The sequence below is a fragment of the Taurulus bubalis genome (assembly GCF_910589615.1).
Source record: "Taurulus bubalis genome assembly, chromosome: 19".
Taxonomy (NCBI): domain Eukaryota; kingdom Metazoa; phylum Chordata; class Actinopteri; order Perciformes; family Cottidae; genus Taurulus; species Taurulus bubalis.
The window spans coordinates 10,510,544-10,537,374 of record NC_136607.1 but is presented as its reverse complement, the minus strand read 5'-3'; the positions used below and the strand labels follow the sequence as shown (position 1 = coordinate 10,537,374).

The 26,831-nt window shown below is 42.3% G+C and overlaps 1 protein-coding gene across 1 annotated transcript in view; it reads left to right on the top strand.

The window, feature by feature from the left end:
* Positions 1-1,759: 1,759 nt before the first annotated feature.
* sh2d3ca (SH2 domain containing 3Ca) overlaps positions 1,760-26,831 on the top strand; it is a gene marked incomplete at both ends in the record, with an annotated part of 31,929 nt that continues 6,857 nt past the window's right edge. The window contains 3 exons of the mRNA XM_079235367.1: positions 1,760-1,840; positions 24,139-24,267; positions 26,347-26,496. Coding sequence (XP_079091493.1) covers positions 1,760-1,840; positions 24,139-24,267; positions 26,347-26,496 — 360 coding nt within the window. The remainder of the gene's footprint in view (positions 1,841-24,138; positions 24,268-26,346; positions 26,497-26,831) is intronic.

The following is a 26,831-nucleotide window of genomic DNA, read 5'->3' as shown; positions in this document are numbered from 1 at the left end:
ATCCAGCGCTGGATAGTTTGAGATTACATTAAGAGGAGTCGCTGTAGTTAATGAATCCATCCTGTGTCTTGTAGCTCCTTATCTGTCGGCCTTTTCTCTCTCTGCCTGTGACCCACTAGCATGCATTCAAGAGGCAGATTAGGAGAGTGATTACTGGCATCATCTTATGCCGTGTGTTGTGGAGATGACCTCAAAGACAAAGTAAGAAAAAGAGAGTAAAAGAAGGAGCATGATCACCTGGTTGGCATGTTGCGTATTTCTCTCTTTCTTTGGCTATGTCCCTGTCTTGCGTTTTGCTTCCCTGCAGTGGTGCAGACACAACTAAATGCAGTGTCAGAATTTTGGATGCTGTCAAGTACTCCGGCAGTGTTGCCATGGTGAGGCGTCCTCAATGATGTCACTCACTCAGGCCTCTGGAGACAGCGCCCCACCTCTTCCGACATCTCCTTGCCGGTATGTGTGTGTGTGTGTGTATGTATGTGAAATGGGCCGGTGAAAATCACACCGTGTTATCCTTGAAACACCTGCCTGTGTGTTTCAGCCTATAATGAGCTGTCTAGCTGCAGTCTGCATGGCTTTTTAGAGACACATCATTATATTCTGCTGTGCGCACACACACACACACACACACACACACACACACACACACACACACACACACACACACACTTAGAGGGATAACACTTCTACCAACATTATATCACAACAGAAACCAAAAGCTCTGTAGCTCCTGCCACCGTAATATATATAGTGGTGTGTGTGTGTGTGTGTGTTGAAATGTAGAAAAGGTATTAATTTGCATTCAAGCGCGCCCGCGTGTGTGTGTATGGTAGGGTGGGGAGCCCCCCTGCTGGGTTCCTTTCATGGCAAAAGAAAGGTTAGATTCCTTTGGGAGGCTGCACTCCTCCTACTTTCTTTCCTCCTACCCGCATCTTCTTCATTCATCAGCTCATCTTTTGATTATCTTTCTTTTCCTCCTCCCATCCTTCCTCACTTTCTCCTTGTTTTACTCAGTCCATCGTCCCCCCACCCCGTGTCAGCATTGTCTCAGCACTTGAGCGGGGGTCGTTGGGTGGGTGGGGCTTTCTGCCTGCATTTCGACAACACTCCTCTCTGCTTGTGCCTGCGAGCATGCCCCCCCACCCCCCGCCCCCCACCTCGACCTCTTTCCCTCCCACCCTCCATCCATCCATCCATCCATCCCTCCCTCCCACCCTCCCACCCTCTCTCTCTCTCTCTCTGGTCCGCCCTCCCCCCACCCACACTTCTTTCATCAGCAAGCAATGAGGTAATCCCTAGCAGCCGCGTGAAGTGCAGCAAGTGCAGTGAGAGGCAGAGCAGCAGCAGCGAGAGCGAGAGCGACAGAAGCCGGTGCAGGGCAGAAGCAGTGGAGATGTCAGGAGCTGTAATATCTCTCGCTGTCATCAGTACCAGCTGTTAGCGGCTCGCTCGTGGCTTACAGTGTGGTGACCAGCAGCTGCTTGCAAGTGCTGTGGTGTTAGCTGTTTAGCTTGTAGCCGGGTTCTGTAGTGGTTGCACTATGTTCAGGGGCTGTTAGCCAGGCTGAGAGGCAGGCGAGGAGGCAGGCAGGGGTGGGACAGGCTTAGCCCAGGGGCTGGGGTTTGGATCAGACACCCTGGGTAGGGTGAAGATAAAGGAGAGGACAGGAGACGGAGAACTGAAGAAGAGGGAGAGGTAAAGTAGAGGATTTTAGGAGAAAGGTTTGAGGAAAGGGAGCAGAGGAAGGTGTGCACTTACCATGACGGAGAGGTGTAGTCTGTGGAGTGCCCTGTCGGCTGCAGCATGCTGCTTCTACCGGGGATCTTTTATACAGGTGCAGGTGAGTGAGCATCTATGTGTGTGTCTTTCTGTTTGTTTGCATGTGTTGCGATACAGAAGCAGTGAGCCTGTGCTTCCTAGTGTGTAACAACGTGCTCACAGTACACACTGTGTCATTACCAGGCATATGTGTGTCCTGATTTAATTTGCCATCCAAGTGTCCAGTATCCAATATTTGGCACATTTCTTTATGCACGTGTGTGTGTGTGTTTGTGTGTGTTTGCGCTTGTGTGTATTCGCGGGAGGTGTGCTCGCCGTTGGCTCCCCTCCTGTCCCGGCAGCCGGTAATGTCAGCCTGCCTGCGAGTTGGCAGACTGATGATATCATAGATTGCTGTACAGTACTTGGGTGTCAGATGGACTCTGTGAAATCACGGCGTGGGGAGAGATAGAGGGGAATAGTGAGGGAGGACAAGGGTCTGGGACTAAAGGGTGGAAAAAGAGAGAGATGTGTGTGTGTGTGTGTGTGTGTGTGTGTGTGTGTGTGTGTGTGTGTGTGTGTGTGTGTGTGTGTGAGAGAGAGAGAGAAGGGTACAGTAGAGTGAAGCATATCAGTTTTACTTTGGTCTAATTCTGGCTTCATGACTGAAACCTAATATCTGACCTTATTCCTGGGACAAAATGACACCTTCAGTATATTTTGTACATATATACTTGTGTGTACAGTATGTCGCCGTGTCCGCTCTGCTGTTTTCTGGCATGGTTTGGTTTGTAAAGCTCAAAGGTTGGAGAATATCACCAAATATGGGACTCCTCAGAGCAATAGCAGTGACAAAAGAAGGAGAATACTTAAAGATAAGTGCTTAATAGATGATGAGATTATAGTCGATTGTGAATAACCAAAGTATGTTTTTGCCTGGGGTTATAAATCAGTGCTGGACTGAAGTGGCTGTAGAAGCTTCTCTTTTCTCCTCTCCCTGCCACGTTGTTTGTAGCCGACTGTGTTGTTATAATTATGGCGTTACTTTAAACGGGGAAGCAGCAGAGCTGTTTTTGTGTGTGTGGTTTCACTGCGTTTCAGGGCAGTAATCCTCATGTTGGGTGTTGGCGTGTCCCACCCGACAACTAGCTGAGGCAGTCAGCGTCTCCATGCTGGATTTCTTCCGCTGTTTTGTTGTTCTAAAAACAAACGTCTGTCCTCAAAAAAGATGAGGAGCGAGAGAGAGTCTCTTCTTTCGAGGTTTTGGAGGCATCTGCTATTGTTTAGAGTGAAGTGTTTCAAGGCTCAGACTAATTAGGTTATTTTAATTCAATCTGTCGTGGGGTTTTTGCGAAGTGGTGGATATGGAAGGGGTGCGTGTGTGTGAGCGGGGGGTAAATTAATTAGCAGTCACTGACTGGTTAGAGTTAAGTGGGAGTCTTTGTATTCTAAAATAAATAATGACTTCATTCCCTGAAACTTGGGTTTGTTTACAAACGGTGCTATTTTGTCTGTGGACCAATATTGATTCCCCGATCCAATCTAATTAAACATAGCCTGTCAAGCACAATGCTGTGTGTCATGTAACTGAAACAGTGTCTAGCAGCCAGAGAAGTGATGCTTTAATCATTAATTCTTCTGTGCATTCAACAGCATGTTGATGCTGTTTGCTTGCCTACTGGGGGGGAATAATTTGTTATGATGTATACACTCATACTTTTCTCTCATCCACCTGCAACTTGTGATGGAGTCTTCTTTTATCTGGAAACAGAAAGATTACGCACTATCTGGCTGGTGTGTTGAATTGTGAACACACCAGTGGTCTTCCTATCATCCCCCCCCCCCCCCACACACACACACACACTCCCCGCCCCAATGACTGCACATTGTCTTGTTCATGCCGGCCACTGCTTCACGAGGGTTCATTAGTGGTCAGTAACCACAGCAGGGAAAACTGTTATTTTAACCATCATATTTTCTCTTTTTAAACTCAAAATAAACACAGTTGTAATGTTGATACTTTGCTGTTGAGTTTCTAAACCATAATTGCAGTCGAATAGCATAAAAACACCATAAAACAAATGGTATTATAACTGAATTGATTCATTACGCTGCTTTGAAGTAACATGCAGAGAGGATGTTGATCCAGAGACAGTGAACAATTCATCAGCTGTATCAGTGGAGAGAGATTACACTTGATCCCCTGGTCTAGACTGCAGTATGCTAACTATGGTAACACACACACACACACACACACACACACACACACACACACACACACACAGCTCAATGCATTATACACCCAGTGCTTCCAGCGCATCGATGTAACTGGGACAATGTAACTGTCCGCTGAACTCCCGCAGCTTTAAAACGTTAAAACCCCCATGAGCTGCCAAATAAAAGACACACACACACACACACACACACACACACGCACACACACACACACACACACACACACACACACACACACACACACACAAATACATTACCAGATGCATGGACACTCACAAACACAGAACTGTCCCCTCTACTTAAATTGTTTTTTAAGTTAATCCTTTCTTTTCTGCGAGCCTCTCTCTCTCTCTCTCTCTCTCTCTCTCTCTCTCTCTCTCTCTCTCTCTCTCGACCCCTCTGCCTCTGTAGGCTCACTCCCTGCTGACCTGACCAGCATGTTACAGCCGTCATGCCAGCCAGCAGCCGGCCCCTCTGTCCTTTAGCGTTCCTGCAGCCCGACTGTATCTGGAACGCTGCTGTCGACCTCCAACCTCGCAGCATGGCACCTCTCATCCAGTCCCCTTTACTGTTCAGCGATCCAGCACTACATGGTGTTTATTCCATGCACTGTGGAATAATATAAGACTCAAATATGACAATACAGTAGACTATGGAGCCAACTGTTTTAGATTACATTATTTATCTACCTTGTTGTGTTTCATGCTGCAAGAACATCCTGCTCCCCTTAGTTTACAGCAAATGAAGGACTTGTGACGAGCAAAGCTTCAGCTTTTAGAGCGTAAAGAAACAAATGGGCAGTAAATGCAAAAGAGTTCACAGGGTGTTGGCCCCCTGTTAAATTCAGATTTGTACCCGGCTTGAATTCTTTATCACATTTTTAAATATTTTAAAACAACACTGATAAATTCACACATGTTTAAGAGAACGCCTACAAAATATTCAGCTGTCGTGACGTAAACAAGTTAGGTCATCATAGAGCTCCATTTATTACATCCAGTAGGAGGATTTTCACAGGAAATCCTGCAACAAATATATCATTCATATTAAACTGGCGAGCTTTATTGCATTGCTGTCCCTTCTGTATGTCTCATCTATGCGTTATCCCCAAGAGAAGGTCGCTGTGTGATAACAGAAATTGAACTGGTACCTTTGGCTGCATGTTCCTCCTCTACATAATACCTGTATGTATATATATATATATATATATATATATATATATATATATATATATATATATATATATATATATATATATAATCTCCATCTACACGGTTCACACTATGTGCTTTGATTTGATTAGTCTTACAGTAACAAAAAAACTGTTACATACATTCTCTTCACCTGCAAGGTACTCAGATCTGCTTCCATTGATGTCTTTTCGACTTTCTTCCAGATGATGTCACAGTCTTGAACTGAATGGGAGAGCTTGGTTGGTTTCAGTCTAGTCAGCCAGTCACAGCAGGTTAACCAGCAATCAGCTTGTCGGTCAGATCCCCGGGGTGGCCCAGTGGTTTTTATTAGCTTTACCCATCACCCCATGCTCTGTCTAGTCAGTGCTAAGCTAGCTGTAGAAGATACGGCCCTGCTAATGCCTTTGTGTGTGTGTGTGTGAGTGTGTGTGTGTGTGTGTCTGTCCAAGCCAGAAAAGGAGCCCAAGCCAATTGCTATGTTTTAGCATTGAAATATTCACCATGTAATCCCCTCTTCTCCACTCCTCCTATCTCGCGCTCCCTCTCGCCCTCCTCCCCAAAGCTTTTCACCGCAAATCCTCTTTTGGCGTGCCTGCCTGTCACACCCTCAGGCTCATAGTGTGAAGGGCAGCTGTGTGCGTGTGTGTGCGTGTGCGTGTGTGTGTGTGTGTTTGTGTATTTAAATATCCTTGTCCCAGAGTCCATATCCTCATTAGAGCACTGTGATGTTTTTGGCAGTAATGAGGAACACGCCTGTGTGTGTGTGTGTGTGTGTGTTTGTGTGTGTGTGTGTGTGTGTGTGTGTGTGTGTGTGTGTGTGTGTGTGTGTGTGTCTGTTTGTGTGTGTGTGTGTCTGTTTGTGTCAGCTATAGTGTGTTTCTCATGTGTGTGTGAGTGCCTGTTTGTGTGTGGAGCTCCAGACCATTCTTTCAATGTGCTCATTCATATTTCTCGGCTCTTCTTTGGTTTGTTTGTCGCATGAGCTGAAGCGAAGGATTAGTTTAAGCCGGAGTAATCGATCAGCAATTCTTTAGATTAACTACTTTAGTTTCTATGACACTTGCGACCTTTATTTGAGTTGGTGACAGTTCCTTGGAGTGAGATTTAAGTAACACTACAACAAGTCCTCATATGTAAACTACAGAATGTGTTGTTTGTCATTGCCTTCCCAAGTGACCCTTTTGAGCATCCTCTGGTCTGGTGCTGCTATCGGCAGGAAACCATTGCACCACTATAACATCATCCTGCTACTCTGAGAGAAAACTGATCACAAGAGAGGTCAAGAAAACTTGAACATAGTTTCAGTGGATGCTTCAAGGAATTTACTATTTACGGAAAACAATGCAATAGTTAGAAGTGGTGGGAAAGACGGGAAAGCCTCTCCTCTTTGAGGGAGATCTAAAAGAATTTGAGCAACAGGAAGTGTTAAGTTAGCTTTACCAGCACACTAAGAGTTCTCTACTATCTCATTCTTCATCTTGGCCTGGTAGGTAAGAGAAAACACTGAGGGTGAAGTGGTCCTTCAGCTGCAGGTCCCTATAGTGCAGCTTACTCTATAAGGTAGAAAGATAAAAAAAAAAAAGATACAATGTCGATGAACAGATGTGTTGACATATGGTCAGTTGAGCCTGTCATCAAAATAAATGTTAAGTTGTTTGAAAGGTTGATTGTACACATTAAAATCTCTGCTCTATATCAGATCAGTCGTCACACCCAACAACAATCAGGGGATGGCTTTAGTGAACGAGTTTTAAGTACTGTAATTTAAATCAATGTGGCCAGGCTGTCTGTTCGAAATGTGTCTTCGGGCACTGCATGGTTCAGCAAACTCAAGTGCTTAATGTGCTCACCGACAAGTAAAAATGCAAAAGTTGTCTCTTTATACCATGGCTTTCAGCTGTAGGCCAGGATCACAGAATTTTCCAGCTCAGTGCTTCATGTAATCATCTGCTCTCTCTCGTGACATGATAGAGGAAAGCTTTAAAATAGAATAGGATAAGAACAAAAACGTATGGCGAGTGCTGCTCTGCATTTAATCTTGGACTGGGCTCCTTTAAACGGAGGCTGGTGGAGGAGAAAGATTATTCCTGCCTGCAGGTTACAGATGGAAATGGCCCTGAGCGTTATAATTATCTTCTTCTCGCTCTCTCTCTCAACAGTTAAGGTGCAGAGGCTGAAAGTAATTACTTTGGTGAATATTTACATTTTGCTCCTTTATCTTTTAGTCCCTTTGCCTCTATAGAAACTCAAAAGTGTTCAGCATTTCTTTTGCGTTTCTGCAATTTATTTAGGCATAATTTAATCTGGCAGAGTTGTTTGAAAGCGAGAGCGGGGTAAGACATGCTAAACAACAGCACCCATCGCCTCACAACGATGGACCGCTGATTGTTCCTGGGCTTAAATGGTAGTATGGATGCTGCAAAGTGTCAGCGCTCGTTTCTAGTTGACGAGAAATGATCCATAAATGGTGAAAGAGCTCTCGGTAGCTGTGCACATAAAGGTGTAATTTCACATTGAACGTAGCTTGATAGCCCATTAGCACAGTATTGCATCCACTCTGCTCACCATTGATTGAGAACAAGAATAATATTCCCCTCTTACTTCCCACTCCGTCTTCTCTTACTGCTGCATTCATTCACAAATTCTAATGTGGAGTTTTAAAATGAATGAAGTCAAGTGTCTGTTAGTCTTACAAGCAAACCTTTAGAATTGACACGTAGGGCTGAACTGTGTGTGTGTGTGCATGTGTATCAATCCTCCACTTCTCTCGCTGGAGAAATCACACATGCCTGTGGATCCACACACAGACACACCACGCTCACAAATGCTGGGAACGACACAGCTGAGAGGGAGTGTGGCATACTGGAGGGATTCGGAGCAGGAGGTTGCCAATTGTTTGCGCTCCTCATCTTTGACCTTACCTGACCTCGGAGAACGCGGAGGCTATCGGATCAAAGGCGGCCGCAGCTTTAAAGGCTCGGTTCTCCCATATGAAAGCAAAAAGCTGTTCCAGCACGGGGAGTTGTGCTCGCATGCTTTTAATGACCATTGTTTGGAACAAAAAGTAGAGCCTTTTGGTTTGAAATGATACATAATTGATGCAATCTGGAAGTATAGCATAGTATATACTATATATAAGTATAGTATATACTATTTGGACATTAAGCGTCATGATGTTTAATTAAGTCAAAACATATTATTGATCTATTTTCAGTTCATCATTTGCAGTTGCAGTTATACAAATGCCTGCTGTCCAAATTAATCACAAACATAACAAATCTAGTCATTGAAGTTGTTGTTTGTACTATATCCTTATTAATATATCTGAAAGAAAACTATTCATTTATTCATGTTGGCTGAATATTCAGTGCAGAGTCCGTTTCTTTAGGCAAAGGTTTTTTTACAGCTTTCCGTGCCACTGTTGCTCTCTGTTTTAATCTCTAATAAATCCCACTGGGTGGAGTGTGTTTGAGTAACAAAGGGGCCCTGGACCTCTGCGGAGTTTTTGAACGCATCATTTTCCTTAAAGAAAAGACTTGGGGCTGTTAGAGCGTCTCTTGGTAATTTGCAAAGAGCAGCTGAGAATGACAATGAACACACTGTCTCTCGTATGATACACACAGACACACACCCGACATGTACATGCCTACACATGTTTTCACGGGTCTACAGATTCTCTTGATTGTCTTTAAGGTGTCAAACTGTTTGCATTTCATTTGCATTTGTCCTTATCAAACAGCGATGAATCGACTATCAAACATGTTTTCATAATTTTCTGTCAGTTGAGTAAGCAGCAAGTAGGGCATTCCAGCAGACACACAAGTTAAACACAAAGTGCTCACTCGTAGAGATTTGGCAGATAGAGTCTAAATTTGCTTAAGATACTGATAACATGTATTAGTTATTATTAATGAAGCAGATCGGGGTGTTAATGTGAATCAGATACAGATACAGATTAGAGATTAAACAGATTTAATTGACTGAAATGTGATAGCTTTGTTGGATGTAATTCAATTCAAATCAGATTCTGCTAATAGGATAGAATCCATGCAGTGTGGACACAGATCGTGTGCCGCAACACATATAAATCATGCATATACATAAGCACGGTTTCAGTAAAAGTGATTAAGTTCAGGCAGAGAGACGGAACAGTGGATATCAGTTATTATGTTTCCGCCATGTAACAAGTGAGCAATAGAAGTGCCCAGATGTAAGAGAGTAATGGACAAGGCACAGGCAAAGAACATCCTCCAGCAAGGCAATTATTTTCTGTATCAGGACATCTCAAATCGCATTATCATGGTTGGGGAAGTGGCTTTCGGTATGCCGTATCTGGACTTGTATCTATAGTGTGCATGTTGAATTTTTCATGTAAACTCTCAACTACGGCACATTTAAATGAGATTCGGGACTGGTTTGCATCTTGTGTTCACACGTGAAGTCTTGGAAGAAATCCCAACAGCTATGCTGGCAATTATAAGCCCGCGAGTGACATCATACTCTATAAGAAGGGGTGTTTGGGTGAGGAGTGGGAGGTGTGGGTGGTAAGAGGGGGAGGGGAGTGTAAAAGATGTTGGGAGAGAGAGAAAGAGAAGGAGAGTGAACGCGCAGCACTTCCTAACAGGCTATCACAGGCTAATTTCCCTTGAGCTTCTCTGAGAGGAACGACTCTAGTCTCTCCCATGGGAGTGTTTACACTCACACCTTCACACACACACACACACACACACACACATACACACATTTCCACACACTGAAAGCGAGGCCTTTTCTGGGTTTTCTTTTTGCTTCTATTTTTTTTCTGTTGCTTCAAAGCAGTTGCAAGGGCAAGGCTGCTCTCAAAAGGTGCACGTGCATCAATGAAAATGTGTTGGTGTGTGTGTGTGTGTGTGTGTTGCAAAGTCCCAGCTAGCAGTAAAAGCTCCATCGTCATTGTCATGACAACAGCCCGGTAACAACAGGGAGACAACACCCATCTCAACCCTCCCAACCCCCATCAGTTGTGTGTGTGTGTGTGTGTGTGTGTGTGTGTGTGTGTGTGTGTGTGTGTGTGTGTGTGTGTGTGTGTGTGTGTGTGTGTGTGTGTGTGTGTGTGTGTGCTTGATTACTTGCATATTTGATAGTGTGCATTTGAGCGAAATTCCAATGTGTGTGTGTGACAGAGAGCGTCCATTAGGGAGCGTCCTAGCTGGTACTGTCTGTGTCTCTGAATGATGGACACGACCCTAATAGCTCTGCCTGTATGCCTCAGTGGGGAGTGGTCACACATACACAAACACACGCACACACACACACGCACATATATACACACACACACACACGCTCCATTGCTGCCTCTGTATGAATGGAATTGATACCTCAGCGGCGCTCTTCCACTGTCTGCGTCAGCCAGCCAATTGTTCAGCTCGCTTCTCAACCTCCAGGAAGAGATGACATCATTGCTGGCCAATGGCATCGCAGCTCTAGGGTGTGCTTCTTTCTAGCGGTCTGCATGATCAAGGGTGACGCGGAAGGTTGTGTGTGTGTGTGTGTGTGTGTGTGCACACGTATGCATACTGGTAATAGGGAGATAAAACTGATTGATTAGCAGCTGTGGCCGCCCTGTGGGATCAAACTGTTCCTCATTTCCATATCATCATATAACCATTTCCTTCCTGCCTTTTCCCTTTTTTTTCTCGAATTGTTCTCCTTCTATTACTTTTTGTCTCTTTTTCCCTCACCCCTTTTTAATCTTTCTTGTTTTCCTCCCATCTCTCCTTTTTCATTGTCTGTTTACCTTTTTGCGTCTGCCTTTCTTTCTGCCCTCTGCCTTCGCTTCTTCAACTGCATCATCATCATCATCATCACCTCTTCCTGTATGCATGTGTCTGTGTGTCATGTTCCAAGGCCAGTCGATAGTTCATTGTTTGTACTGTGACTTGGCAAGAATGTGTGTGTGTGTGTGTGTGTGTGTGTGTGTGTGTGTGTGTGTGTGTGTGTGTGTGTGTGTGTGTGTGTGTGTGTGTGTGTGTGTGTGTGTACTGACACAGCAGGGACTATAGGATGACACTGTGACTGAGCCACAGATAAACTTGTTCCTGATACACTCCTCTACTGTGACCTTCCATATAAAGAGTGTTTGCATCATGGAATCCCAGTCATGCACTATTTGTTGGCTTCATATCAAATGGAAAGATATGAGAAAAGCAAGTTTACAAGGCAGTAAATCCTTTTAATTGAGTTTAAAGTTGAGCCCAATCCCTTCGCATGTACAATTACATAGATGTTGTGTATAATAGAGCATCATAAGCTGGTTGTTTGTCTGGGAGTGAGCATGTTTGGAGCTACGTTCTGCTTCTTGGCCCTGTTTCAGCCATCAAAGCTGATTAATCCTCTGCTGTCAGTCATTGATTAATTAATTAGATGCTGTGTCACCATATGTGCCTGTATCCATGGTAACGAGGCTGCAGCTTAGGCCACAGCCTTTTTTGAAGTTGAAAAGTAATAAAAGCAGTGAAAAGGTATATTATATGTAAATGTTATAAGTATAAAAACAATATGTGTTATGTATTTTGAAAGTGCAAGACACAATCTGCACCGTTATTATCGAAACAATGACCGTCTGCCCCGTCAGTCGCTTCGCCACATACAAGTAGAGCGCATATAAATTGCTCTGTGTTACAGCATTCCTCTTAAAGTCAATGAGAGATACAGATTTCCATTTTAATTTAAGCAACAAAGGCCCTCTTCCCCAACCCCCACCTCTCATTTAGTCTCTCTGCTGCCTGTCCTTCAACTGCTGCTTCCTGCCTTTTGGTCCCTTTCCTGTTTAACTGCATTGGAAAAATGTATTGTGGGTTTGTGGTGTTTCCCTTCACACCTGTCACTATCAAGATAGATGGTACTAGTATGGATGGTAATGTGTGTGTGTGTGTGTGTGTGTGTGTGTGTGTGTGTGTGTGTGTGTGTGTGTGTGTGTGTGTGTGTGTGTGTGTGTGTGTGTGCGCGCATCAGCTGTGTTCATCTGATTGATTGTAATATATGTTTAAATGTGTCTGCACCTAGACATTTATGTGTGTGAGTGCACCTTTGTCTGTCTGTGTGTGTGTGTGTGTGTGAGAGTGTGTGTGTGTGTGTGTGTTTGTGTGTTAACAGAGGAAGCTCAATATTAATGCGTTCTTAGACCTTCCATCCATCAGTGTGCTGACCTTTTACCCCAAAAAGCCTTCAAATTAGCCATTAATGGTTCAGCCCAGAGAGGAGAGAATGACAGCGAGTGGCACAGCCCTAAGCGGTAATGCGAGTGCTTGTGTTGTGCTGAAGAAAAATTGCGACCAATTGGTATGTTAAAGCAGCAAGAACATGCTGCTTTAACATACCATACATACATGATCAGCATATTAGGTCTATTTTAAAAGAATGCTTTCCAGTTTGCTGACAGTCATGATTCTCCCGACCCTCTGCCCCGCCAATCACAAGCTCCCCTCTGAGCTGCCAAAATGAAAGGTTAGATTTGTATTTCCAGTCGAGTGAATACACTGCCCCGAGCATCTTTCAGCTGTCCCAGCTGGTCCAGCTTGTCAATAGGCACTAACGGCTCCTTTTTTCAATTACAGACCAAAAGAGAACGCTCTTTACTGAGAGTGAAAGGTTTATCAAATCAAATAAAGTATGTGCTCTTATCATAGGCATAGGATACATTTGTTAAAAGGACTAATCCGATTAAACAAGCGGAGCCAAAGTAACATATTTCCTGCTTTTCGAAACATTTGGAACATTATGCTTGACACAAGCCTGTGCAGTAGCCTTCCTAATATTGACCTCTTCTGAGTTAAATGTGCTCATTTTATGTATATATATACATATATATATATATATATATATATATATATATATATATATATATATATATATATATATGCCCGTAGTAGATTGGTTCGCCAAAGTAACACAATTAGGAATTCAAATAAAACTGGTGTAGAAGTGTGTCCATACATTCTTTTGAATTCCATATATATTAATCCTCCTCTCCTAATGCATGGCGTCTCTCTGCCTCTCTTTGTCTCTGCTCTGCTGATGGAACAAGGTGATGCTCCTGCCGTTGTTTTACATCAACACACATTCACTCACACAAACAACTACACACCCACGCCGACAGGCCGGCTGAGTGGATCGTTGAGGGAAAGTGCACAGAGAGAGGAATGATATGATATGTGGTTGAGAGATGGCAGGTTACAGTGGGAGGGAGAGATGAACTGACAGGACTGCAATGATTAACTTAAGCAGTGAAGAAAGAAAAGGAGAATTTTGAGTGGAGGAATAAAGGAATGGAGGAAAAAAAAGACAAACGATAATAGAGTAGGTTGCAAGGATATTAAAGTCCATATTAAGAAAGAAAGAGTAAGAGATGAGAAGGACAGAAGAGCTGTTATGCTTGAGAGAAAGAAGAAGAAAGGGGAAATTAGACAACTGGCCTCCACTCCATTTACATCCATCTTTCTGAGACACGGTCAGGGGAAGATAAGAGGAAAACATATTCAAATAAAGAGCATGAGAAACTAAGAAGTGCATAAAACAAATCTTCAGTGTTTGCCTAAAGCATGTAAGTGGTGGAAAATAAAGCATAAAGTAAAGGAAAGCCATTAGTCAGACATGTGTGTGTGTACATACGAGCTGTCTATAAATTGCACTGCAGCGAGGGATAAGTGAAGAAAGGCAAAGGAAAGCAGGCAGAAATGCGGTGATTGAACAGCAAAGCCTCAATTCTCTTTGATTACTCTGAGCTTTAGCCAGGAAAGATGGACGGGGTCGACTGTGCCAGTCAGGGTTGATAAACATCTGGAAAATGAAACAGTTTCTACGTGATCCAGATTCTAAAACAGTGTCGGGGATTTATTCAATATCATTGCTAAATGTAAACTAGCAATGTGGGGTGCACACACTGAAGAAAATATGGCAAACAAATGAATAACTAGCCTATTTCAGAAGTACCGTGTGGAGTTTTTGAGCACTAGCAGTGCTGCAGAGCAATGTTTTTAAGAGCGGGTCCTTGTATTGTTCGTGTTTATCACACATGGAAAAGGACAGTTGGGCGCACGAGTGATGCAATACAAACTCCTGCCAAAGTTAAGCCAGGTTTTATTTTTCTCATATGTGCGTGTATAATGTACTCTTGCACCACATTGTTGATCAGTTCATGACCTTTTTATTCTATGTTCCATAATGTCAGACATCAACACAGAAAGCAACACAGAACAACATAATGCCTCAGCGATGGTGGATTAGCCATGAGCTATTATATCATAGATGACACGTTCATTTCTAAATCTTTTATTATTCTTTGTGTACGTTCCTGTGGCGAGTGATGCTGCAGTGAACAAAACTGAGAGCTGAAAACATGACTGCTGAATACTCAAATCCTTTCAGCCACATTGGCAGAAACCCAGGTCACCGCACTGTAATGCGTGTAAATTTAAAGCATGAGTCACTGTGAGAGAAAAAGCCAAAAAAGCTGTGTGACTGAGGGGGCCGCTGAGGTATTTGTTGCTGCTGGTGTGCGGCTCCATGACGTTGCTTTCTGCCATTGTTTTGCGTCTGCGATCGGATTCTAATTCATTTGGATTGAGATCAGATTTTGGCAGTTAAAAAAGAACTGAAAGCTGAATCATGATTTGTGAACTGCTTGACCAATCAATACCAAAGCTAACACAGGAAGAGACACACAATGGGAGACCATGATGGCTGCCCCCAACCAGCCATGTTTTCCTCTTCAGTACACCTCACTGCAACCTTAACCTCTCTCACACACACACACACACACACATACAGATTTCCTCAGGGAAACACCAGCTGGGGCATGCAGAGTATGGAGTTACCATGGTAACAGCATCTATAGGTGTGGCATTGCTGAGTCGCCAGTAAGGAGAGTGGGGTGTGAATATGTGTGCGTCTTATTTTATGTGTAGTAGTGTGGCATCTGGTGTTTATTCTGGATAATGGTTTTTTTAATGGACATCTATCCTGCCCCTCATTACGGCAACACTCTTTCCATTTGACAAACGGACATCTGCAGTCAAGCACTGTGTTACCACACTCTCCTTGTATCGCTCTAACACATGCACATTTCTATGCAGTAGTTGTGCAAATTGTAAGTAAATAACCTGGAAAAACCTGGAAAAACTACTAGCATTGTACTTTTCTGTGAAACGCAGATATGTTGAATGTTGATGTCTTTGCGTTCAGGCAGAGAAAATGATGTAACGCTAGTAGTGAGTGTACTAGCGTTAGTGACGCACGGATCAAATGACGCACGGATCAAGTTACATAGTGTATCAAGCGGCCGTTATTTAAAGTTAGGTGACATACCAACGCATATAAGAAGCAAGAAAGTGCACTAACAGGGTGAACAAACAGGACTTTCACTCAGGAAACTTCCATTCGTGTCCCTTGTGAAACCAAAAGTAAATGTTAACTTTAAATCAGAAAGTCCATTAATGATGTTACTGTTACATTAAAGTTACATTAAAGAGTTATTGTATGTTGATATTTTGACACAAACCAAGATATTTTTCTTACTTTAAGCAAGAAGTTTTTACCTAATCAATTGTTTCTGCAAGCGTGATACCAGGCTCACATATTTCAGAAACGTCGACATTCAACTTATCTGTGGTTTGCAGACACGTAACATTCGTGGACATGAATGTTTTCTATAGGAGTGTGACGCAATGCTGCATACTCCGGAACATTTTAGATAATTAAGCAGAAACGGGCCACATTTATTTGAAAATTGGTGCAAATTTGAAATGTACACAGAGCCCGTGAAGACTTGGCTTCAAATCTTAAGTATGCATAACTAAATATAAGCAACATCAAATTAAAAACATCTTCAGATGCTGTTCATTTGGAATTAAACATTCAAAAACTCACCAGCTTTCTCCAGCTTTGTATTAATTGTTGCTGAATCCTGATTGATTCTCAGATGTACGTCATCTTTTTACAAGTGAGCCTTTCAAACCAGTGAGAAATAATAAAGCCAGAAATCTCTCAGATTTGGGTCAGAACCCAAACAGTGTCAGCAAATATAATTATTGTTTACAATCCCATCTCTCATAGTCAGAAGCTAAATGAGAAGATGTGTTTTTAAGGCCTTTAAGCTAACCAGCTCAGTTATGACCCGACTCCTCAGTCATCTACTTCCCTCTAGTCATTGGGTGAGCTTGTGAAAATAGAATGTGCATGTGTTACATTGTGTGTGCAATGACACCAACGCAATGTGTGTTGCTACATTGCTGTGTCATTAGCTGAAGTATTAAACTAATTCTAATTGAATGGGGTTTAGGCAAGCTATCTAATTTCATCCTCTGTCTAATCTCTAATCAGTATCTGTGTGGTACTCTGGGTGACATCAACGCTTCAATTGGTCTTAACAAGTTATCAGTACCGTCTCTGTTTTTACTTGTGTCTTACGGTGTGTGTGCATGTGCATCTTCTGAAAGTGTGTGTGTGTGTGTGTGTGTGTGTGTGTGTGTGTGTGTGTGTGTGTGTGTGTGTGTGCGTGCGTGCGTGCGTGTGTGTGTGTGTGTGTGTGTTAAACAGATGAAACATGGGTCAGGAGGCGAGGGAGAGACGTGCAGTTAGGAGTCCTACTTAACAGTCAAACATCATTAAAATCTTCTCTGTTGTGTGTGTGTGTGTGTGCATCAGAATGTCATGTGTATTCATATCTGTGTGCGTATGTGTTTCTCTGTCTGTTCCCGTTTGTGGGGATGTACAAGTTTGTTTTTTTCTCCCTTTTGCATTTCTGTGATATGTTATTTTTTTCTGTTTTCTCCCTCATTGTCGCTGACAGCGCTGTCATGAAAACTCTCTGTATACAACAGATTTTATTTCTCATAAAATGAGCCAGAATTAAATTCAGAGGAGTGACAGTATTGCAGATACAAGCATGATAATGATGATAATAATCCACTAAATGAAACATACGCACATGCAGCACAGACACGAGGGAGGAATCAGCCTCTCTTTGTCGGCACATATCTATTGGCATACACATTGATACATAAACACACACTCTCAGTAATGGTCTTTTCATCAAAGTGCTGATAGATGTTGCTCAGCAGGTTGATTAGAGAGCGGGAGGGAAATAGAAAAAGGAAATGCTCCAGTAGGTCTTTGAGCTATAAACAAAAAGCATCAAAAGAAGTGAATCACAGAGGAGGAGGAATTAAAATATGAATGTAGAGTCAGACACAGAGAGGGAAGCGATGGGTTTGGTTCATAGAGAATGAGGCAGATACTGTCATAAATGTAATAAAGGACATTTTTTACAACTTGTGTTTTATTTTCATAGTTATTACCCTCATTCATACCAACATTATTGATGATGGACACAATGGGAGGTCGTAGCTTCATAACTGCGTTCAATAGATAAAGCATCACAAATGGCCCGACATGTTTTTATGTAGCCTGATTTAAACTCGTCCACAGTTCAGCTATATGACTTGTAACCGGTGAAGGGAGATTTGATGGTTGTTACCCGAGCTGACCTGATAGGCTGAGATGTACCAGAAGCTGTGGCTCACACCGTGCTGCGGTGCAAAGGAGGATTCTAACAGACATTTTGGGTGCATCCGCTTTCATTTCGATTGGGAGGGACCCCCCCCCCCTCTTTTCAAACAAGTCTTCTTACTGTCCAGCCGCCATAATTCACATGAGAAGAGAGAGGGGTTGATCAAAATGTTGATTTGCTCACGAAGGTCACTTTCAATTGTCAGCGCAATTAAGCTTTATGAGCAGACAAGAGCTAATGGAGGACTTTCTTTTCCCTGGGGCGGTGTCTCTCAGGCTGCATCGAGGCATCTGCCCTGTCCTCTGATGAGTGGAGGTTGAACCGGCAGAGGACTACAGGTACTATAAATACCTCGAAGACCTTGGCACATTTTGGAGTAAAGACTGTGATCTATATGTTTTATCACAGTCAATATTTTCCAAAAAGAGATGCTTTATTTTTCAGTCAATAATGAGGCAGTACAGGATAGTGCTCATTTTGGAATCAGGTATCATAAGGCACAGGCTTTCCATCAGCAATAATGTTGGAACATAATGTAGGAATCGGTGGTATAGCATATTATTATTTTCTAAAATTATGCATTTGTCACTATGCTTTCTATAAAAGGAGTTAATGGAGAGAACCAGGTTGAGGGAAGGGAGGAGATAACCTGGGAGAACCTAGGAAAAGAGAAAAAACAGAGCTGATGGCAAAAGTGTAAATGTAGAGCAGATTGAGAGAGTAGTTTTGAGAAGAGCCCCGCGGGGAAGAGCGGCACTGTGCTTCCTGCAGTTTTAGTGGGAGTGGAGCTGTATGTCATATCCTGTCCATCAGCTGTCACTCAATGTCAGGCGTCTGTTCTCTGACACCATACTGACTGACAGCTCACACTAGTCATAGACATATTTCTGTATATATATATATATATATATATTTATATATATATATATATATATATATATATTTCTGTAGGGTGTATACCGACATCCAGCTGCCTCAAGGGTCGACACCCTGTGTGTTTTTGTGTGTGTGTTTGTAGGACACACTCATTGTTAACGAGTAGTAGAAGGTCATTGTCATCAGTCTCATATTCTCTGCCTGTCTGTCTGAGGCTGGTTCACTGATGCTGTCTCATCACATGAAACATCATGTAAACAACTTCAGTTTTTTATAAAGTCTAAGAAGGATCATTTCTTTGGTCGGTTGTTTCTTTGTTTGTGTATAATGTGCATCAATAATGTCTTTCTATGATGATTTAAAACTAAGACCAAAAGTTGTAACTCCAACTAAAATCCCAGGGTAATAGGTCAGGGACATTGACTCAGGCTTGTTATTCTGCAGTTTCTCAGGCTCAGGTCGACTTCACACTGAACCCACTGTTGAGCTTTCTTTATTGCATCGTTGCAAAAGCAGTTTCATTAGCTCTGATTCAATGCCAGTCCCACCTTGCTAAGAAAAAAATACAGGGGTAAATATAAGAAGGTCTAATGTTGCCAGCACTCCCTCTAATGCTCATATCATTTTACATGTGCGTTAAAGACTATTATACCCGTGTGAACCAGTGTGAATGTAACAGTGGAAATCAGGCTGGAGGGCACAGAGGGATTATAGCAGTCTGGTGAGGGGTGATATTGGTCACGTACATACACATTAATTCCTGTGTGTGTTCCGTGTGTGTGTGTTTGTGTTCAGTGTGTGTGTGTGTGTGTGTGTGTGTGTGTGTGTGTGTGTGTGTGATAGAAGATAGGAGGATCCAAGGGTCTTTATGGGATAATCCTGGTCTCTATCTCTCCAAAAGAGGGAATACATAGAGTTGAAGGGGCGAGAGAAAGAGAAAGAGAAAGAGAAAGCAGATCAAGTAATTGCAGGGTTCTTCAACAATTGGACCTCTGACCTTTGTTTGTGTGTGTGTGTGTGTGTGTGTGTGTGTGTGTGTGTGTGTATGTGTGTGTGTGTGTGTGTGTGTGTGTGTGTGTGTGTGTGTGTATGCGCACTCACGACCAGGAATTGCCCCCACCTCTACCCCTAAATCACCCAAATCCAGCCCTCTCACTCCCCCCACTGTCACCACCACTCCCGCTCGTGGACGTTACCATGACAACGAGGTTAGAGGCTAGCCCGCGAGCTCAAAAAGAAAGAAGATGCATTCTGACATGAGCTCAGATCTAAGTGCTGCAGTCTGTTTAGAAGGCATTCCTCTCCTTTGTTGGGGCTTCTTCTGTTGGAATGTGCTCCTCTCTTTTTTCACTTTGCATCCATGCTGGTAAATGAGACTCCGTTTTTTTCCACCCCTGCAGGTTTTTCTACTTGTCGGCAATTATCTTCCATTTCATTTCTCATTCATGCCTACACTTCCGGAGTTGTTTGTTTTTAGTCACATCCCTATACTCTGCTCAAGGTACTTGCCTTTGTGCTCATTCTGCAAGAATTAGCAAACAAACTAGTTCAACCACAAACGATAACATGCTGATTTGTGCCAGAGTTAACACTCTACCTCCCACTGTGTTGTGCATTGTAAATACCTGTGGCTGTATATTTTTGACTCAACATTGAACCACAGTGCAGTGATGAGAGGGTTTTAGTTAAATGTTTGCCGTAATGACTATTCAGATTGTTTGTTGAATCAAATAATGTCCATGTTCACCTCCTTTTAGATCTGCAAACCCTGCATATTGGCACAGAAAACAAGGAATACAGTGAGCATGCAAAATGGACAAAGAGATAAACATATAAATTAACCAATTTATCAGAACAGAACAAAACCAAGAGCCGCAGTACACACACAAACATGCTAAAAAAAAGGCGTGTGTGTGCATAATATATGTATAAATATGTGCATACATTTAGAATTTCTCCCCATTATCATCCCTTTCATTTATTTTCTTTTTAAGTCCATGCTTTTTTCTGACTGATCTTTAGTGATAGCAGTGTCAATTTTCACTCGGGGAGGGTGTGGCGAAGTCATCCAACGAAACCGTCTAATTGGCTTACTGTGAGGAAAAGAATCTCACGTGCATGCTGGTGTAAATTAGGCAATGGTTCACACTGTGTTATTATCTATAACTCTATATTAACACATGCACACACACCCCTAACCCCTATAGCCTATTCCCTGACTCACCCCCATCCATTCAGTCTACACAGTACACCCACCATTATAATGAATGTATCAAAGCCAGTCTTTAAATTAACAGCGCTCTTTTCTCTGCTCACCAAAAATAGAGCGCCATCCATTTATAATGCCACCCATGTAGAACACACATATGCAATCACGCCTACATGGATGGATGGACAACCATACACATCCTGCATGTGCATGTGCACACACACAGACACACACACACACACAAACACACACGCACGCACCAATCACTTTTCCTCTCTTCGCCTCCATAGGGGAAACAAAGTCCTGCATCAGCTGCTAAACTGCCTCAACTCTCTCATCTGCTAATGGGCTACCTGTCTCCCTGCGTACTGTACCTGCCTCTCTGTCTACATTAATGAGTTTCTGTCTGTCTGCCGTTCTGCCTTCCTGAATGTCTGATGGCTTGTCTTGTCTTGGTCTGTCTCTGACATGTCTGCTTCTGTGCTTCTTGGTTCATAAATGTGTGGATCTGACATTCTGGCTGCCCTGTACGGATGCTGTAAGCATCCACTCTCATGCTTCTACGGTACGTCGTAGTAGCAGACGTGCTCTATTACTGCGAAAACTACAACTAAAAACATAAACTGTAGAAGTAATAGGACTGAGACGTTGTAGTTGGCGTTAGTATAGTCGCTAATAGTAGGAGTAGTATTTGTACCAAGATTGGTATAGTATTAAGAGGGATTTTAGTAGTATATAGCAGTTGAAGTAATACAAGTAATAGAAGTATTTGTCATTAGTATTATAAGTAAAAGAAGCAGGCTATACATTGTAGCAGTAGGGTGAGTAGAATGACTGATGGTTGTATTGGTACTTGTAGTAATTGTGGCAGTATTGAATAGTATGAGTATTTGTAGAAATAATTCTGCAGTATCCAAATTAGCATTAATATTAGTAGCAGTGGTGGTATAGTACACACTCAGTAGAGTTACTGCTACTGTCTGATGAAAGATGGAAGGACGAAGCGTAGTGATGATATAGGAGTTGCATTACAGCTAGCCATTGTAATTAGAATAGTAACATCATACTGGTCTTGAAGATGTCTCCCATTGGACCCTTTGTGTCATCCCCTTTTCTTACCAGTCAACACATGTCTCCTGAATATCATTTTATTCTCACCTTTTCTGTGCTCTCACATCTCTACTTTATATCCGTGTGTCTGCTATTGCAGCACAAACAAATACATATTACTATTGCATTTAGATGGATTTAAATTGATGGCTATACCACTGTGTGTATGTGTTTGTGTGTGTGTGTTGGAAGCATACTTTCAATTTCCCTCATATGTTAGAATACAATGAAGTTGATGTTTTTTTTTTCTGTGTCCTTGTCAAATCACTTTTTCTTCCCCGCTTCTGGATTGTCAATCCATTTTTCTCTCCTCTCTCAATGCGTCTCCCCTGATGTCAGCCTATTCCATGAACCGTATCATAAATAGAGCCCTCTGACATTTCAATTTTCCCCATAACCCTTCATATATATACACACGCACACACACACACACACACACACACACACACACACACACACACAATTATACACACCAAGTTCATTTTTGCGCATCAGTTCAGTGGCTGGCCTCGCCTGGGTTTCCAGGGAGACGAGGAAAAGCAATAACGGCACACTTGACCCCGCTGCACTTTTATTGGCCTCTTCACGCGTACACACACGTACGCTCACACACCTCAAATCTAATCTGGGAGAGAGTGAGCCCCCATGGCGGTATTCCTCCATCTTCCCCTGAGGATTGGAGAAGAGAGGATGAAGAGAAGGGGAGAGCAGGAAGTTAATAATTTCATCCTGCAGTGACCTGGAGACCATAGAATCGATTGTTTGGCTCTTGTAGTCTCTTCATGTCACACACACACTCATGCGGGAAGTTGGAAACACTCAACACACACTCACACAGATCATCAGAGTTTGCAATCCTCACTCACACCCTCTTACAATGTATTTGCCTCTGTGTCACACACATTGGGCAAAAGTTGAACAACTTAGTGAAACTTTATGATTTTGATGAACAGGCGGCAGGAGGGAAAAGAGTTTGAAGGAATAATAAGTGAAGAAAATAGTCAAAAAACTTTGAGCCTGAGAGAGCGAGAGGGAGGGAGAGACTGAAGGAAAATATTATGAGGAACGACGGGGTAGCCGTAGCGACAAGGCTGTGTACTGTTTATTTTGGTCCCAGTCTCATTTCTCCTCATATTGGCAGAGTTGAAATGATTTCCTTTCGCTGTTTATTCCTGTGAGGGTTGCTATTCGTTTCCGTTTGAGGTTGTTTGTGTGAGAGTTTGTTGTTTGCGTGTCCCCTGTTTGTCTCATCTAAGATCATTTTTGTGAACCCAATCTTTCCACAATCATCCGTTGTTGTGGTGTTGTCACGTTACATCAGGGTCCCAGTGTGGGATTTCATGTTTTTCTTTCCATACGCACTCAAATAATTCCTGAGTTGATCACGTACCATCTTCAAAAGTTGTATTGCAATGCATTTGTTTATTTATACATTTATTGTGCATAGTTTGTTTGTGAATTCAATTGTCATTATCTCAGACACATGTAGCTTGAAGATTAGTTGTATTTAAATAATCATAAAAAATATTCAGTGGAATTTATTTTCATGTTTTACAACCCAGATTTCACCCAAGTGCCGTTCTTTGTGAGAACAGAAATATGAAGCTTTGAAATGTGAAATCTGATCCGTTTGTTTGTGTGATTGTGTATTTGGCATTATTATAGGCCATCCTGAGTGACCACACTCAAAAGCTAAAGCTAGGTCTCCACTGTACATGAGAACAATAAGAGTGTAATCATGACAATTTCTGCCTCTTCGTAATCAGGTCAGGGTCGATTGGATTGGTGTGTGTGTGTGTGTGTGTGTGTGTGTGTGTGTGTGTGTGTGTGTGTGTGTGTGTGTGTGTGTGTGGAAGGCAGTACACAGTGTTGCTTCCCTGCCGTGTTGCCTTCTGTAACAAAGGTGTGTTTGTGTGTATTTGTGTCAACGACACTCTGTTGTATCTAAAAACCGTATGCCTGTGTTGCAATATTATACCTGATTTCTATTCATTTTTGTATTGTAAATGATAAATTATGTGGGTATAAACATATTTATTTGCTACAAATCTCTCTTCCTAAAATCCTAATTTCTATGGGACCTGAATGAATAACTTATATATCGATTGATCTGGCTCATTTACACATGAATACACTGAAGGGCAACTTGTGAAGAGTCCCTTCTGTAAAATGCAATCCCACTGATGTCCTCTTGTGTTTGTTCCACACAGTTCTCCAAGGAGAAGTACCTGCTGGAGTCTCCTCCTGAGAAGCTTCGTAAGGAGTTGGAGGAGGAGCTGAAACTGAGTGCTGCTGACATCAGGAGCCATGGCTGGTACCATGGACACATACCCAGAGAGGTAAACACACACTGAAGTACACTGTGGAAACTTTCCGCAAGCACAGCAGAGAGAAATTAGTCTGTACACTGGGAGTCCTGAATGGATGTTTCCGAACAGATGGGTACACAGATACTACACCCAAAGCAATAAACCCTTGAGGTAATGCACTTCCTGTGCACAATAAGGCCCAGCACATGAGTAGCCTACGCACACACAAACACACATACATGCAGGGAGGGAGGCTAAATACCCTGTGGCTATATATATATATATATATATATATATATATATATATATATATATATATATATATGGCTAAACTTTCACACTAAATAACCAAAACTCAAGCCTTTTCAAACCTTTAGTTGTCAAGAAATCCACTAAGATGTGAATAAAAGTTAAACTTCATTCACACTTTCTTAGTCCCAGTGGCAGTGAAATAAATAATGAATGAAGATGTATTGATGCTGTGGTTTTTATTTCCCACATTGCTGATGATATATTTCAAAAAGACACGAGATAAAAGGACAAACACAATAGTATTTGTGTGCGAGTTGACGTGCCTGTCAACCAACAGTATTAGTTGAGTGATTACTTGGCCAACGTCTCTGGCATTGAAAGCACAGTTTAAATGCTTTACACACAAAATAACACTGATTACTGAATCCCATCATCTGTCACAGCTCAGTAGAAATTGCTTTAGCGTTCAGAAGAAGGGGAAACTCTGCCAAACAGACAGCTGTGTGTGTAGCTGATGTACGATGTTGAGTGTCACAGCTGGGGACTGAGACACAGATACACACAACAGACCTGCACCCACCCACGCACAAAAATGCGCACACACACACACACACACACACATGGCAGGCACATGTGGCGGGTACTCGTTCATAGACGCCGCCTCTGTCTCTTGATCAACCTCTGCTCTCTGCCTCACTCACACACATATAAACACAGATATGAAAATCAGCCATCTGTGAGCCTTTCCTCTTTTAATCTACATAAAATATTCATTCATTCATGGTTCGCCCCAGTGGAGACTTGGGGAAACCCTGAGTCCTCTGGTTACCAAAACAATGCTTAGTGATTAGACTTCACACACGTGGCTGGTGCTATACATCCAGTCCATCCTTCCCTCTTGTTTTCTTCCTCCTTCTGTTTGTTCTTCTTCCTTTTTTAAGTGAAGACTTGTGCACAAGTGTATATAGACCAATGTGGCGTTCCTTTCATATTTTTTCATATATTTTGTTCCAAATCGATTGATTGTGTGAAACATGATATATTCTTAAATGCAGTGAGTTATCCGATTTTTTCATTTTTTAAAGCGACTAAAACCCTCCACAACATAATTAGGTTTAGTTATGGTCGATATAAAAGGATCCTGTGCTTGGTTCGAGTGTTTGATCTTTGTATATACTGCCTCCTGCTGGTGTCTGAAGCACTGTTTACCTTGTGCTGTGATGCATTGCATATTTCTTGCCTTGTTTCCTATGTAAAGTGAATTTAACATGTCACACCTTCAGGCTTTATCATTTGTCTCTATGCAGGTAGTTTTAAAGGGAACACTACTGATTTTGAAATATGTTTCTCTTTTTCTATTTCTATATCAATATTTGTGATCTCTTCTCACAGACACCAGAGACACACATTGCAGTGTTTGGTATCAGCGAGATATTCAGCCCGAAGCTGCTACGTTTACCATGAATGGGAGCTTGTTTTTTTCAGAGTTGCAAGTTTTGTCACGGCATTCAAAATAACTTATATTTGATATTTTACAATAGTGCTGAACTCGATAAAATGTATCCTCAGAAAGTCATCCCAGCCATTGTCGCTGGTATTTCATCCATCATTGACAATTCAAACTGCATAGCACGCGCATTTTGGCAGGGAGAGAGATAGTTGTGTTTGCTCAGAGAAACAGCCGTCCTAAGGCATTGTTATAAATAATCATGATTCTATAAATTCAATTATTCAACAATCGTGTCAGAAACAAAATATTCGCACACATGCTCAGTGAGCCAAGTTAGCTTCCAGCTCTTTAATGGGAGCCAGTGTTTTACAAACTTTCAATCATATTCATGTTTTTTCTCTGCCTAGGTGTCAGAGAGTCTGGTTATACGTAATGGAGATTTCCTTGTGCGTGACTCTCTGACCAGCGTGGGTGACTACGTGCTGACCTGTCGATGGGACAATGAAGTGCTGCACTTCAAGATCAGCAAAGTCCTGGTCAAATCCAATGAGACCAAGGTGTGTATTAAAGCTTTTGTCTGTCTGTTTCAGAACTCATCATTTCTTCACAACTAGATGCCTTTTATTGTATGTTCTGTAGGTATAAAAGACCATGGAGATGAATCTAATGTTGATGTCTGATGATGTCAAACCTTCATCAACATCGCATACTTTTTCTTTTTACTTTAAGTACGTACTGCAGTATGCATATAATTGGGACAAACTACTTTGTCATAACATTGTGCCTTGAACATTGAATGCTCTGTCGTCTGTCACTGAGAATTCTCTCAATGAGCTGTCATCAGTCTGTGCTCTCTCGGCGGCTCTGTCAATGACATATGTCTTCGTCTGTC